The 16,750-nt window shown below is 41.5% G+C and overlaps 1 protein-coding gene across 8 annotated transcripts in view; it reads right to left on the bottom strand.

The window, feature by feature from the left end:
- The window catches only part of PPEF1 (protein phosphatase with EF-hand domain 1), a 64,444-nt gene that overhangs the window by 23,701 nt on the left and 23,993 nt on the right, over positions 1 to 16,750 (bottom strand). For 7 of the 8 annotated variants that reach the window (XM_030574197.1, XM_030574196.1, XM_030574198.1 and 4 more), the window contains 3 exons: positions 16,259 to 16,319; positions 7,260 to 7,390; positions 3,640 to 3,754 (listed from right to left, as the gene is read on the bottom strand). In XM_030574197.1, coding sequence (XP_030430057.1) covers positions 3,640 to 3,754; positions 7,260 to 7,390; positions 16,259 to 16,319 — 307 coding nt within the window. Of the gene's footprint in view, positions 1 to 3,639; positions 3,755 to 7,259; positions 7,391 to 8,792; positions 8,863 to 16,258; positions 16,320 to 16,750 lie in introns of those variants that run through there. The other variant, XM_030574209.1, reaches the window with a different exon arrangement.

The following is a 16,750-nucleotide window of genomic DNA, read 5'->3' as shown; positions in this document are numbered from 1 at the left end:
ACGAGAGAAAGACAGGAACCTAGAAATAAGTAAGTGTTTAGCATACCTATCATAGAATAATAGAATATCAGGGTTGGAAGGGACCTCAGGAGGTCATCTAGTCCAACCCCCTGCTCAAAGCAGGACAAATTCCTAACTAAATCACCCCAGCCAGGGCTTTGTCAAGCCTGACCTTAAAAACCGCTAAGAAAGGAGATTCCACCACCTCCCTAGGTAACCCATTCCAGTGCTTCACCACTCTCCTAGTGAGAAAGTTTTTCCTAATATCCAACCTTAAGTACATACTGGCACTTAAGCAGATGGCCATGCTTAATTGGGCAACTAAATTAATGGTATGTTCACATGTAAATTATTGGGATTTTAAAATACTATTTTTTTCAAAAAAATCATCTTGTTATCTGACATATATTACATAGCATCTGTTCTATTTGTCTAATTTGGGATCGGAGTTTGGCTGTAACAGGTGGGGATGGGCAGAGAGAGTATAATCTTTCCAAGAACAAGATGCACCAACATCCCAGTTTTAGCTCTGTCGGGAGGGGGGAGGGGTTCTCGTGGAATAGTATACAGTACTATTCAACAGGAGGAATTCATCCCTGCGTAAAGGGATCCTGTACTACTTTAAGTCTTCAAAGTAGACTAAGTTGAATTTAACTGGTGCATAGGTCCCCTCTGCATAAGAGTGAATTTCACCTGGATGAGAAAGGGAGCCAGAACCGGGCTCTTAACTTGTATCTCATTATCCAAATAAACATAAAAAAAAGTCTTCCAAATTTACATAAATATACTCAGTGATTTCATCCTTTCACCATTAGTATTAAAAATGGGGTGAGCAGAGGCATTTTTACTCTGTTCATAGCACATATATGCAACTATGTTAGAGCCTGAATTAAGGCCAATTTTAGTCAATTCAAACACTTCCCATAAACTTCGATGGGCTATGGGGTTCAGATAGGAAAATATTTCAGAATAATACTTAATCCTCAGTTTCTGTATGGAGTTCAAAGGGGATCTGGAGGCAGGAAATCTTATTTTAAGTTAATATTTTGGTCTCAACATCAGTAAAAATTAGGCTTTCATCTGCTACAAAACATCTTTTTGGTCTCAAAGGCCATTATTTATTTGAATGGCAGGAAGGGACATCTTTTATGCTGCTTAAATAGTGCAAATGAGGCTACAGATAGGAGGATACATGTATACTGATTAGCAAGAGAGAAATGATCAGTCACCAATGTGAACATACACGTATTTGGTTCAGATTTTTGTGTTTTGTTTTTTTAAGTTTAGTGAACAATAGTTTACCCAAAAGACCTCATCCAGGCACACAGCTGTGCATGTAAAATCCCTTGTTTGCAATTGCATTACATGCTCAACCAACTCTTATGAAAATTGTACACTTAATAGCAACTTATTATTGTAAGTAACTTTGGACAAGTTATAGTTGTCATTTACTATAGCCATTACTATTCTGGTTTGCAGCTAAAACTCCCTACCCAGGCTCGATTGTCCTTTTATCTATAATCTATGACAGCATTATCAAAATGGATGGCTAGTAGGCACTTTTCATTCTGAAACTTCTTCCCTGTGTCACACTACATCACTGTGTGAAGATTAACTAACTTCTTGCTAGAGAAAGATTAAGTCCTATAATGACATTAATCGCTTTAGAAGGCAGAAGGTTTAATAGGCTATTACACATGTTGTTACATACAATATAATCTATTCCAGAGGCAGGCATGTTGTCAATCAAGGGCCTCATTCTGCCATCCCCATCAATGGCAGCAGTCACAGAGTGAGGTATGACTAAACATAAAGATGGATGAACTTGGCCTGAAACATGGTGAATTTCAGTGTACTGATTACACCCATGGCAGGATGTTTCTATCATATACTCCATAACTCTAATCTTATTAACTGGGAAATATAGAGGCACCATTTGCTACCTCAAAGTAGCACCCTGGAACCTCCATATTCACCATGGTGATATAATTATGATGGTTTTGTACAAAGTATGCCTTGTGAGGTATCATTTTAAAAGTCTTGATCTGTTGAACATTAATATCCTGTTGGATTGTATGTGCTGTCATTGTATGTGGAGTTATGAAGTATTGTTATATGTGTGTGTTACTGAAATATGTTGTGAGGTTGGGAACACGCATAATCAACCTTTCAGTTATAACAAAAGGGTAGCCCTCAATAGCCAGACAGTATTAATGGCTTATCAACACCCAACAAGAAAGAATCCACTATCCCAGAGATTCCTTAGAGAAGGCACATATGTAATGGAAACTGCTTGGTCCCCACATCACAGCAGAGATCTTTCCAGCAAGCTGGAAGAAAGTAGAGAGGCAGTAACATCATCACTTGGCCTCTCTCTCCTCTCCCCCAATCTCAGCACCTGGAAGTATGTCTGGGAGACAAAGTTTTTGAACAGGGGAAGTTTGATCTCAGGCTGGAAAGGGAGTCCAGTCTGTGTTTTGGGGAACTGTAACCTGCTCGTACCCTCTGTCGGGGGGAAAAAGATGTTAATCTACTCTTGCTTAGAGTAAAAGTTTTGGATTCAGAATGTGTGTTTCTATTTTTATTTTCTTAAGTTAACTATCTCTGACCTTTATGCCTACCACTTATAAATCACTTAAATTCTAGCTTCTGTACATTTTATCTTTACCAGTGAGTTTGTCTAAAGTGCTTGGGAAATCTGTTCAGATTACAAAGGCTGTGCGTGTACACTTTCCGCGTCTGGCCAATGTAAAACGGTACAGTTCTGGGGTGCAAAGCTGCTGGAATATATATGTGCAGTGCTTATCAGAGGTTGGTAGCTTGACATCAGCATCACAGTGTGAGAGACATCCCAGGCTGGTGGATTTTGGAGAGCTCAGCAGTCCCATGGTCCAGGTTGCACTCTGGGGACCCCATCACAACGAGTTTCATAACATTTCTACCCTTCAGCCCTGTTAGGAAATTTTACATCAGCTATCAGAGGGGCAGCCATGTTAGTCTGGATCTGTAAAAGCAGCAAAGAGTCTTGTGGCACCTTATAGACTAATAGACGTTTTGGAGCATGAGCTTTCGTGGGTGAATACCCACTTCATCAGATGCATCAACTATGAAATTCTAGGAAGTTCCTCATGATTTACTGAACATAGAGTTTTAGTCTCTTCATTTATTTTATACAAAGCATAGACCAAGAAGGAGCACAACCTAAGCATCACCCCTTAACTCAGGGAAATTCTTACTGAAATTATTGTTGAGCAAGACGTGATGGAAAGCTGCCTTTCTCAAGGACATGAAAGTCAAGCAGTGATGCAGAAAGTAAAGGTTGACAACACTAGGTGGCATTTTATATATGGTTGTGCAATTTTCAAAAAAAAACACCAAAAACCCACCACAATCCCTACTATACTGCAGGTTCCGTGTTTTAACACTGAATCACCAAGAAACATCTGATACGGGAAAAAAAAGAGAGGAGGTTTTTGGCTTCCTTAAAATATACCAGTGGTGACTCAACAGCACGAGTTGTAGTAGTTTGAGGAGATTTTCACTTTTCTAAAACCATCTACAAAATTACAGTTATGGTTGCAGTCAGGAATATCCATATCATCCTGTGGCCAAAACCAGCTATATGTGCGGTCATCTTACCACAGATGGTTATCTCCTTGGAGTAGGAGGTTGACAGATGAATGATGTTAGGCATCTGTTTAAGGAGTTTCTTGGTTTCATGTAGCAGCTGTAGGACATAGCGGGCATGAAGATGCTGTGAAAGGAATGTGGCGAGACAAAGGAGGCATATTATAAATATACATAGACCATACTACTCCATAAAAGTTCTGCCAACACAGAGACCCACCCACTACCAACAAGTTTGCAATAGGTATCTGCAAAAGATTGTTTATAGTAGACATTTACTTTCTAAACACAATTACAGGCAGCATGGTCTAGGATGAAGAATCAGGAACTCTTAAGGACGGCCATACTGGGTCAGACCAATGGTTTATCTAGCGCAGTATCCTGTCTTCCAACAGTGGCTGGTGCCAGATGCTTCAAAGGGAATTAACAGAACAGGGCAATTTTTTGAGTGCTCTGTTCCCTGCTGTCCAGTCCCAACTTCTGGCAGTCAGAGATTTAAGGATACCCAGAGCATGGAGTCTTAGAACTCCTAAATTCTAATCCTAGCTTTCCCAGTAAATTGCTTTGGGGAAATCACTTCACCTGTGTGCCTCAGTTTTCCCACTTGTACAATGAGGTTAATAGGTACTTAATATAGCTCTTTGAACAGATAAAGGTTATACAAATGCTAAATATTGTTAAACAACAAAACAGACTTCCTTTTAGCTGTGAAAGTTTAATAATGAGTAGTAAAGTACAAAAGAAAGGAAAAAAACATGAGAGAGAAAACTAAAGTCAGGGCTGTAAAGTCACTAGTTAATCTGCCTTTTTCTATATAAGCTGCTCCTGACAGGATTCTGAGCACCTGCATGGATGCAGAATTCTTATGGTCTGCAGATTTCTGTGCCCCCGCGCAGAAAAAATTTGAGTGAGACACATGCCTCTTCCCCATTAGCCAAGGTGGCAAGTCTGTTCCAGCACCTGGAGCAGCCCTCAGAGATACAAATCGGGGGGGGAGGGGCAAAAAGGAGAGGAGGGGCTGGGCATACATGCCTGCCTGGGAGACATTAATCACCATCATGGGCTGGGCATGCCTGCCTGTGAACAAGCAAGAGAGACTCTGTCCTTCACCCTTGCTACTGTAGCACCCGGTGTGGAGGCGTAGGGCTTTGGGTTGTTAGGCATGAGGCAGGCTCTGTCCCCTGACGCAGAAATATAGCAGCCTGCCTGCCTACATTCCTTCATTGCAACAAAGCAAACAGCTGTTTTGCCAGTGTTGGAATCAGCCAGTGCTATCTCTTAAATTGCCTGGCAGCTCATTTTATAGCAGATAACAAGCATTGGATTGATAGAAAATTCAGTCAGTTTTTGCTTGAGAGGGGATAAGGTGTGGAAGAATAAGAGTCTGCTCTCTGCAGTCTTACACAACTGTTTCAATTGTTTGAAACAAAACAGTTCTTGATGTGAAAAAAAAACATTGTTAATGTTGCTATTGATAGTTAATTGATCTCCTTCTCTGAGGCAGAAATGTAGCAGCCTGCCTGCTAGTGACATTGTTAATGTTCTTATTGTTAGTTAACTGTTCCCATTCTCAGTAAATTTCGCCAGGAGCATAAAATTTGTAAAAGTTTTAAGGCTCCTTTACATTGCCAGGGCGATATAAAGGAGCCTTATTACAAAAGACAGTAAGGGAATCCTCAGCTAGGAAGACTATGTGCTTTCCCACTTTTTTTCTTGTGCCAAAGTGGCACAATGGGGTTAGATTACAGCTCAGGATTTATTTTACTTACCCATTAAAAAAAAGACTGAGGGCAAATAAAACATTTACCAAGCAGTCAATAAAAAGTCAGGACAATCAGAAGTAAGCACTTCCCAAAGTACCCAGGCAGGTCCAGATGAAGTTACCAAAGGGCAAAGGAATATTTGTTCTTTTGCACGATGTGAACAGTCTTCACATCATGCATCAAAAATGGCTCCACCAGCTTCTCATGCTGGAGAATTCTCTACAAAACTGCGTGCAGATGGGGACAAATTATTCTGCACATCCTGGAACGTTGTTCTCAATCATGATTGATGGTCTGTAATTGTGGATCATTTCGCATAAAAAACCCACATTATTTCGACAAAATATGCAGAATTTTAAAATATTGTGCAAAGAATTTTTAATTTTTTGGTACAGAATTCCCCCAGAAGTAAGCAAGCATGAGAATGAACATCTCAATCTTTAAAACTCATCCATTCTATCCCTTTGTTCCTCTCAGCTACAAAAATACTTTCCCACTGAGATTCCTTTTCTTGTACTTTCTGCTCTGTTAATAGTGTCTAGGATGATCGCAGGTCTTTTCATTTAAAAATAGCCATCTCAATACACCATCCACCTGAAATTCTACTGAGACTTTCAACCACTTCCGCTATGGAAGGTGGTACGGGGAGAGACAAATTCACAAAGGCTAATTACCCCATCTCCAAAAAGTTTTGATCAAAGAATGAGCCTTAACTCCCACTTGGGAACAAGAATACCGGTGCTCAAGGGTGAAGCCTGTGTTTGCTCATTTACTCTTCTATTTATCACATCTCCTCTTTCTAGAGCCATCACTCGAGATATATATTGGAAGCCTCATTTACTCAATAAATTTGAAACTATACTGGACTATTAATAGATAGCACTGAAACTGCAGTTCAAAGTTTCAAATTAATTGCTTCCCATAACACCCAACAATGTAAATATTAGCATCATTTTACAGACGGGGAAACAGAGGCAAACAGGCAAAGAATTTGCCCAAGAGCACATACAAGGGAGTCAGTAGCAGAGCCAACTTCAGCTTTCCTAGCTCCTTGACTCATGCTCAGTACTTTAGATCATAACAAATAATCAGTAAATAAACAGCAGAGAATAATCCTGCATTGGCAGAAAGAGTAGAAAGATATATTAGGTCACCTAGTTCACTTAATTTCTATGACCTTATAATTTAGTCTCCATAACAATTTTTGACATTACTTAAGTTTAATCATGATAGTCACAGGGCCAGTGCAACCACTAGGAGAACTAGGTGGCCACCTAGGGCGCCTAGTGGTTGAGGGAGCCTAAAAGCCCGCTCATGTGAAGAGGTGGAGTGGAGGTGAGCTGGAGCAGGGGAGCATGGGGAAGGCCGCCCACAGAAACGGGGGGGGGGACACACAGGGGAACCACTCCCTGCCCCAGATCATCTCCACTCTGCCTCCTCCGCTGAGCACACAGCCCTTGCAAGCCCAGGAGGGGAGGAGAATTAGAGCAGCGCCAGCATGCTCAGCGGAGGAGGCGGAGTGGAAGTGTGCTGGGGCGGGCTCCTTGGGCAGGGTCAGCTGCTGCGGAGGGGGCTCCCTGGGCCAGGTTAGCTGCTGCAGAGTGTTGGGGAGCTCCCCGAGCGGTGTTAGCTACTGTGGAGGGGGCTCCCTGGGTGGAGTTAGCTGCAGGGGGGGCTCCCCAGGTAGAGGGGTAGGGGGGCATGGTTAGCTAATGCAGGGGGGCGGGGGGCTCCTCTGGTGGGAGGGGCGGATGGGCGTGGTTAGCTGCTGCAGGGGAGGGCAGCGGGCAGGGTTAGCTGGGTGCGGGGGTGGTGCAAGGTGGAAGTTTCACACCCTAGGCGCCAATACAGTCCCAACTGCTAACTTGCCTGTTGATCCTTGAAAGCATGAAGAAGTGAATTAGTGTCCGCAACAGTCAGGGGAAATGACAGCCGAGGTCCACGGTAGGAGTCTGGGACCTCTATCATCCGCTCATATTCTAGTAATTGTACATCCGAACCTGTGGTATTAAAATCACTGGGACTATTGAAAAATGATAAATCAAATCTAGAAAGGGAGGGAGGAAGACAATGTAGAAAGTCTCATCTGGGAAGGCAACACAAATTCTGAACGTACAATAATCACTGGTATTTACACTGCTATAATAAAATGGTTAATTAGTTCCTGCCATTAGTTTGTGGATCAACTACAACTTTCCAACAATTATCTCTGATTTATAAAATAAAAAAAAATACAGTGTCTAAAGTCAGACTGAACATTGCTGCAAAATATTTTTCAACCCCAGCCTGTAATTCTAGATTAGGAGAAATGTAGCTAACCAATCCGCCCTCCCTTCCCCCAACATAGATTTGAAGTTTTTTGTTAACGATCGATAGCTCCTTCTTCATTGTTAATCATCAATAGCTCCTTCACCTGTTTACAACAATGTACTGGTAAACTTTTAATGGGGTTTCAAGCCAATTAGTTTTGTTGTAGTTACTTTTCTACATATGAGAAATGCCAAAAGCTCACTGAAGATTTAGGGCTTGTCTACACTCAAAATACTACAGCAGCACAATTTGCGTCCCTGCAGCGCTTCAGCACAGACGCCACCTACACCGATGGGAGGGGTTCTCCCACCGACATAGGTAATCCATCTCCCTGGAAGGCGGTAGTTAGGTCGACGGACGAATGCTTACATCGACCTAGTGCTGTCTACTAGGGTCGGCTCCAGAGGTTTTGCCACCCCAAGCAGCCAAAAACAAAAACAAAAAAAAAAAGCTGCGATCGCGATCTGCCTCAGTTCAGCAGGAGGTCCTTCGCTCCTAGCAGGAGTGAGGGACCCTCCGCCAAATTGCCGCCGAATAGCTGAAAGTGTCGTCCCTCTCCGGAGTTGCTGCCCCAAGCATCTGCTTGATAAGCTGGTGCCTGGAGCCGGCCCTGCTGTCTACATGGGCACTTAGGCTGGCTTAACTATGCAGCTCAGAGGTATGGATTTTTCCAGACCGATGTAGTTAAACTGACCTGATTTTCTAGTTCAGCCCAAGCCTCAAGCAAACAAACCCTATTCTCTCACAGCTGTGTGCCAACAATGATGTTTCAATATCACCATTTTCACTAGAGCTGAGACACAATGACCCCACGCAGCCAGCTGTCATAAAACTATTGCCTGAACCGTATGGCAGGAGAAAGAAACAGTCTGTTCTCCTGTTCTTCGTGGAGTGTGGAGAAGGTGGAAATATTTCTAATTGCTTCAATTCAGGGTTCTTTTTATATACACTCGTCTATACATGAGCATGTAGGGCACTGAAGCGTTTGCTTTAGCACATCATTGGTCTGCCTCATTCCTTGGGCAAACTGAGAACCAACTAGCAGCAGGATCCTTATTAAAAACATTCTAGCGGCTGCTCAGGTCAACCTACGGTGTTGCTCTTGTGAGGTTCCAGTTTTTAAACAGCTTTTGTTTTCTTGTAGTTGAGCTTAATGTTTTTCATAACCCTCATTAGACTTGATCTGAAATTCATAAAAAAGGGTTTATTTATTATTTATCATCATGGCCAAAGAACTGGATGCAAAATAAAACTGGCAGCAGCTGAATCCTTCTTGCATTCACATACATATTTTATATCATTCATAATGAGTACAGTGCCATCATATAGATAGAAGTTCAACCCGGCTAGCAACTGAAGAAAGTTCAAAATAAGAAGTATTATCTGAAGGAACAGAAAGGAACAGTTTCCTTCTTAAATGTTTGCCCCATTCAAACCCTGCGTCTGCGTCAATCTAACTGGAGCAAAGCATTAAGCAGCAATGCTAAGGGCTTTAGCCTACAAGGTGCTGAGCACTCCCAATTTCCACTGACTGCCCTGGGAGCTGAGTGCACATCACCATCTTGCAGAATGATCCATAACTGACTGACTAGTCAATACCTTATGAGTGCCTTCCTCTTTATAGGGTAATAACCAGATCTAGGTTAAACAGACTCTAGGCGCCTACCTACATGGAATCAATTTTGTCATGAAAAGCACAGTGATCTGAACATCCCAAACAGTGTGCACACCAGTTCTCACGGACAAGCCCAAGGAGAATAGCTCAGGCTACAGTTACTATCAAGTTAGCAGGGAGTATCTTGAAGATATGACACTGAAATAGGTTCTCCAGTCTCTCGCTTCTATGCTCTGATTGGTTTCTGTCCTCACAGCTCCTCATCCAGGGCTCTGACAAACCCAGTCATTCCATCTTCTTACCACTATGCCCACTCTGATTCCATGCTTAATCTCAGGTTTTGCAATGTCTCCTTCTGCTCCTTCTAAAGGGCTGGCTTATTCCAGCCCCTACCCCTACTTTACAGCAACTCCATTTTAAAATTAATTTTTATTGATTCGCTGGAGATTGCATGGGGTGACAGGCAAGGAATTATGTCAGAAATCGAGGTATCTATGTTTGCTGTGGGCATATGGACGAGGAATTCTAAGAACAGCAACCAATCAGAGCAGGGATTTATAAGAGCTAGAGTAGGGAGATTTGCATAATTACTGAGTTTATACTGAGAAATAAGCATTCTTAATTATGTAAATCAGAGCCCTACCCCAAGCCAGCATGCAGGGATTTGCCACACTGAAAGATACACGTACAGCCGTGGATTAATAATTGTATAGTATCCTGTGTTCTCAACTAGTAGGGAGGACTCTCTTTCAAGGTGACATGAAATAAAGAATAGCTCTTCATATACTGTACCAAATAATTCAATTCCCCACTGCATGTAACCAAAAGATTAAGACAAAACACAAAGGCGATATACGTTTTGTGTGTTCCCATACACTACAGTCTGTTACTTTTTTATTTAAATGATAGAAATTACCAAGAATATGTGCTATGCCAATTGCTTAAAATTAATTTTCTTCTCTCCTGGTAGAGATCCTGGGGGTGGATTGAAAGGCTGGGCAGGTACATTCACAACCTCCCCCTCCTTTTTTTTTGTTTTTAACACTGCTGAAAGGGCTTTTCCAGCTCCCTCCCACAGACCTCTTTGAAAATCACCTCCAAACACCACCAGAATATCAAGACTGCTAAGTGAACAATTTATACAGTTATGAAGCATCTTGCTCACGATGCTGAAACTACACTGACATCAGGAAGAGGAGGAGGAGATGAGAAATAGCTGTGGGCAAAACAAATCGAAAGGACAATTGCATTAAGTGGAAAGTGATCACAATTTTTTTAAAACATTAAAAAAAAAAAAGGAAAGTAAACTTACACTGTGATGAGCCAGGAAGATTTCTTAGGAGCTTAATTATAGTAACACCTCTACCCTGATAGAACGCTGTCCTCGGGAGCCAAAAAATCTTACTGCAATATAGGTGAAACCACGTCATATTGAACTTGCTTTCATCCGCTGGAGTGCGCAGCCCCGCCCCCCCCGGAGCATTGCTTTAGGGCGTTATATCCGAATTCGTGTTATATCGGGGTCTATAAGACCTTCAAAGATCCCCATCCCTCTCTTCTTTCCTGCACACAGAACTATTGAACAGGACAGGCAATCTCTGCTTTTACTGAGGCTCGCACAAGGGTCCAAGACAGAAGTTCTTGGGGAGGAACTTGGCTAGAGCGGAGTGAATAAGCTATGTTTCAGTTCAAGGTTCGACCAGAAAAATCCAGATGAAACATTAGTTAGATTCAAATAAAAAGATTTTAAAGAAAAATTGTCAAATTGAAAAACTTGACAAAACTGTGTGAGTTGACAGAAATGTTTCGGATTGGACCCAAACTAATTTTTTTTCCAGTTTTTCATTTCAAATTGATATGGTTTGATCAACTCAAATAGATTTTTTTTTAATTTTTTCATTTTGATTCAGGCCATGGCTACACTAGAGAGTTGCAGTGCTGGTGAGGGGGTTACAGCGCTGCAGCTTAGGATGTGGCCACACTTGCAAAGCACTCCCTGGTTGCAGCGCTGGCTGTACACCCAGTCGAGCCTTGGGTGTAGGGATTCCAGTGCTTGTGATCCAGCGCTGGTCAGCAAGTGTGGACGCTCACCAGTGCTTTTATTGACCTCCGGGGTATAAGGAGGTATCCCAGAATTCCTGTCCACAACAAACCGGAAGAAAGGGAGAGCTCGGAGTTCAGCCAAACTGCTTATTTAAAAAACAAACACAGCTCCTGTTTGCTGAGTGAGCGGAGGCAGGCAGGGGAATTACTTTGGAATGTTCACAGCTGTTTGCTTGAAGAGAGAAACAGCACACTCACACGGCAGAAGGGGAGGGGGAAGTCCGTGTTGAGCAGTTGCTTATCTGGTCTGACGGGTATTTAAAAGTACATAATTTGCATTTAGTGAATGAGAGAGCAGTGGGGGAAGGGAGTTAGAACTTTTAAAATGATTGAAGGTAGGCACTGTGCGTCTTCCAGTCCTTAGAACTTGCAAGGCAGGGAGCTGAGAACAGTGTCAACTCCAAAAATCCATTCTGTCTGTCTCCTCCACGCTCCCTGTCACATTCCACCCACCCCCCTCTTTTGAAAAGCACGTTGCAGCCACTTGAATGCTGGGATAGCTGCCCACAATGCACCACTCCCAACAGCGCTGCAAGTGCTGCAAATGTGGCCACACTGCAGCGCTGGTGGCTGTCAGTGTGGCCACACTGCAGCACTGGCCCTACACAGCTGTACGAACACAGCTGTAACTACCAGCGCTGCAAAACTGTAAGTGTAGACATGGCCTCAGTCTTTTTCAGGTGTTTTTCATTCTGTTTTTTTTTTCCTGGTCAAATTTCAGAACAGAGCGCTGTTTCAATATAAAAAGTTGAAACAAAGTGTTTCAACGTGGCAGAAACAAAAACATTTTATGTAATTTTTTTTTTGGTACGGAAATTATTTGTCAAATTGACTTAAACCGCAAATAGTGTTGAAGCCCCAAAAAAGGCAAAGATCATCTAAAATGTTTTGCTTAGCTCTACTCAGGACTTTTTAGCCCTGTTTCTATTACTCTAAGTTAAAGAAACATGTGTTGCGGAAAGAAGCAGCAGAATTCTTTTTACCGGATCCTGGGCTTCCTAAAACATTTGGACAATTGTCCAGGCTGATTTGCAGCTTCTTTTGTTGACTATGCTCACATTCACCGTCGGTCAGTTCCATAAGGCCTTGAATCAGCAAGACCTTAAGCACCTGCTTAAGAATAGCCCTGTTCAGAAAAGCATTTTAAATATCTGCTTAAGTACCAGTAAAGTCAGGTTCTTAAATGCTTTGCTAAATAGAGATGGACTTAGGTATATGTTTTAAGCTAAGCACATGCCTAAATGCTTTGCTGAATCAGGGCCTAAGGGCTTGTCTACGCTTCAAATGCTAAAGCAGCACAGCTGCCGCATTGCAGCTGCACTGCTGTAGTGCTTCAGTGTAGACACCATCTACACTGATGGGAGAATCCTTGGTGGTAGCTACGTCGATAGAAGAATTCTTCTGTCAACCTAGCACTACACTGGGACGTTGGTTGCCCTAATTATGCTGTTCGGGGTATGGATTTTTCACACCCCGAGCGATGGAGCTGGGTCGACTCAACTTTTTAGTACGGCCCAGGCCTAAATGTTGATTTGACAAGCTTAGTATTTAAAAAAACCAAACCAACCCTCTACTGCACATTTTCACTATATAAGCACTTATAACATGCGTATAGTTAAACCAATTCCCTTTAGTCAAGGCCTTGTGCTGCCTCTCAATGAGAACTATTTCCATGCCATTCTTGAAACTTTCAATCCTCATTTTTTTCAGCTGTAGGCCTGAAAAGATTTTTTTGATGGGAAGATCGTATTTTTTAGCCTCTTCTATTGTAAGAGTGATAGACCTTTTTACACTCAAAAAAACAACAAGAAAGAGAGTTATCTTTGGGCAGATACCAAGTCTCAAACATTTAACCCCAAAGATACAACTTTCTCAAAACTATATGACAGTGAAAATTGAGCTTTATCACGAAAGCTTTTTGTTTTTTGACCAAGAATCACAGAACCGTAGGGTTAGAAGAGACTGCAAGGGTCATCTAGTCTAACCCCCTGGCAACATGCAGGATTTGTTGCATCTAAACCATTCAAGACACATGGCTACCCAGCTTCCTTTTGAAAACCTCCAGTGAAGGAGCTTCTGCAACCTCCCAAGGCAGTCTTTAACTATAACTAATATTTGCTCTTAATGCAGGTAGACCACACAGGGAAAAAAGGGGCAATTTACACCCCTTACTCTTCTGTGTGGGCACAAGAGGTGAGCCATGACTTCACTCTATGTAGTTAAAGTGTTTATCAGACGTTTACCTAAGAAAGGTCAATATATATAGATTTATCTAGGCTGGTTAGGGGAGACATCTCAGACATGATTTACAAGCAACTGAATAGCCAGCTAACCTATCATCCTAAAAACTTTGGGTTCAGTTGGGTTCAGAAGGTGAAGTGAAATACACCATTAGAGCAGACAACTAGGTAGATGATATGAATTTCATTAGATTTTCTTTGAGTTAGCCACTTTATTCTTATAAAACCCCACAAGAAAAGGGATCATTTGCAGACCGTACTCATCTGTCATAGTGCACTGTGTAGAAAAATTAATTGCAGGACTACCTTATTCTCCGTCTTGGCCCTGGAGTACAGATGTACTTTCTCCTTCAAGAAGAGTGCACTGTACATTAGGCACTCTAGACAGTTTAAGAGAGAAGAACTGTGGTTTCTAATTGTTGCCATTAGAACACTGAACCACTAATGGTTTTTGATGGTTTTATTCTGCCATCAAAGTGCCTTGTATGCATTTTAAATGATGTAATCAATGGCTGGCCCAGATGAAAGAGAAGTGATATTTCATATTCTTTTATGACTCAATAAGGTAAGGACTGCCTCCTTCTTAACATAGCTAGGTTCAGATTTGCTTATCTCTCTTCAGACCTCCTAAACAAATTGCTCTTTGTTTAACAGAAGTCAGTTTCAAGCTGTAGCTCTGTGTGGAAATTGCACTTCAAAGGCTACTTTTATCCAAGGATCTCAAAACACTTTAAAGATCAAAGGCTAGTATTTCGTTGCCTTATTAGAGCTGGTTGCAAAACATTGTAACATAGCCTAATATAAAACTTAATTTGATCATTGTAATTGTTCACATTCTGAATGGTTTTGGTATTCCTTGAATCCTGTGCACTATTCACTTCAGTCATATAGGATGAAATTCAATAAGGATACATGCAAATACTCCACTTAGGAAGGAACAATCAGTTGCACACATACAAAATGGGAAATGACTGCCTAGGAAGGAGTAATGCAGAAAGGGATCTGGGGGGTCACAGTGGACCACAAGCTAAATATGAGTCAACAGTGTAACACTATTGCAAAAAAAGCAAACATCATTCAGGAGGGATGTATTAGCAGGAGTGTTGTAAGCAAGACACAAGAACTAATTCTCCTGCTCTACTCTGCACTGATTAGGTCTCAACTGGAGTATTATGTTCAGTTCTGGATGCCACATTTCAGGAAAGATGTGTACAAACTGGAGAAAGTCCAGAGAAGAGCATCAAAAATTATTAAAAGTCTAGAAAACGTGACCTATGAGGGAAGATGGGGAAAAAATGAGTTTGTTTAGTCTGGAGAAGAGAAGACTGAGAGTGGGCATGATAATAGTTTTCAAGTACATAAAAAGTTGTTACAAAGAGGAGAGTGAACAATCATTTTCCTTAACCTCCGACAATAGGACCAGAAGCAATGGACTGGAATTGCAGAAAGAACAGTTTAGGCTGGACATTAGGAAAAACTTCCTGTCAGGGTGGTTAAGCACTGGAATAAATTGCCTAGTGAGGTTATGGGATCTCCATCACTGGAGATTTTTAAGAGCAGGTTAACCCAACCATCTGTCAGGGATGATCTAGATAATACTTAGTCCTGCCATGAGGGCAGGGGACTGGAATAGATGACCTCTTGAGGTCCCTTCCAATTCCATGATTCTACTAAAGTGAAATTACAGTATGTTCCTGTTGTGGTCTTTCCTCCTCAAACTTCTCTGGCTTCCAACCCTCTGCTTCTACAACTTCTTCCTTCGTTGGCTGCTCCCCTTAATTTTCAGAATCTCTCATTCCTAAAGGGATCAGAGAAGTAGGGTGGCAAAGGGATCCAAGGTACTCCTGGCAAGTCTGTTCCAGCTGGGTTCAGTGATTACAACTATTTTTAAGAAGATAAAATTATCTATAAGCATCTGTCCCAAATTTTTAAAATTTATGACTAAACATAATCCAGTCATTGTTTTATTAAACTAAAGCATTCCCTCTGGAGTGTCAAAAATCCATGTCATATCCACAAGGACTGGATTTTGCATCTGCAGTTCTGGTTAGCTAAAAAATGTGGAAAAACTCATGTAAGCAGACAACTTCCTACTGGCCCAACATAAAATGCTCTGCAGTAAAAGTCCAGAATAAATTACACTAAAAAATGCTCCATATTTGCCTTTTTCATATGATGCCATAGAGAACACCTCTGTGGTTTGTTACATCTGCTCAGTATTGGTCAATGCATATTCCTTTTTGAGACTTTTCCATTACAAATTAGAAAAATACATAGTTCTAGAGATTGGGGGTGGGAGGGTTGCAAGCAGTAAGAACACAAGAACAATTTACTAGCTCTTCAAAGAGACAATGTAGCATAAAACACTGTATACATTTTGGGGTCTACTTATATGTTTGACTGGAATCTCACACAGTTCAATCTACTGTGTATATATATTCCACAGAATCAGCCTCTATAGGATCAAGTTTTCACTACAGTGTATTCGAAGCTCCAAGCTAAGCTTCAGTCATGTGCATGTAGCTAGGCATCACACAGACAACTCACCAGCTAATGTCTGGTTTTAAACTGGAATTTCCATAAACTTTTTTTATCCTTACCTGTATCAGTCACGTTGAGATGAGTAAAGTGATCCAGCATGAATGTAAAAAAACTGGACAGCTGAATAAGAAAAAAAAATACACTGATCAATTCAATTCAATTCAGGAGATCACACAAACATTATTGGTCTCTCATTTTTCTTTACTCTTTTCCCTCTAATTGGGACATTCAGCTAGAAAGATACAGAGGCACCTTGGATCTGTATCACTCATTTATGATAACAATGCAACCTTGTCCTCTTGTAGGAGTTGCAACTTTCTCCCTCCTCCTTACTGCAGGCTAGTGGGCTCACGCTGATTCATAAGCATCACTAATTGAATTCAACAAACTCCTTTAAAGCTAGTTGATACTGTTCATTTTCAGAACAGAATGAACATTAACTGAGCTTCATTAAACCATGTAAAACAATAACAAAAAGCAGCAGTGCAAGTAGCACGGTACAGTCCATTATGCCGTACTAGCAAAATATCTATAGCTGGTACAGCATACCG

This window comes from Gopherus evgoodei, chromosome 1 (genome assembly GCF_007399415.2).
Source record: "Gopherus evgoodei ecotype Sinaloan lineage chromosome 1, rGopEvg1_v1.p, whole genome shotgun sequence".
NCBI lineage: Eukaryota > Metazoa > Chordata > Testudines > Testudinidae > Gopherus > Gopherus evgoodei.
This window is presented reverse-complemented; position numbering and strand designations above follow the sequence as displayed.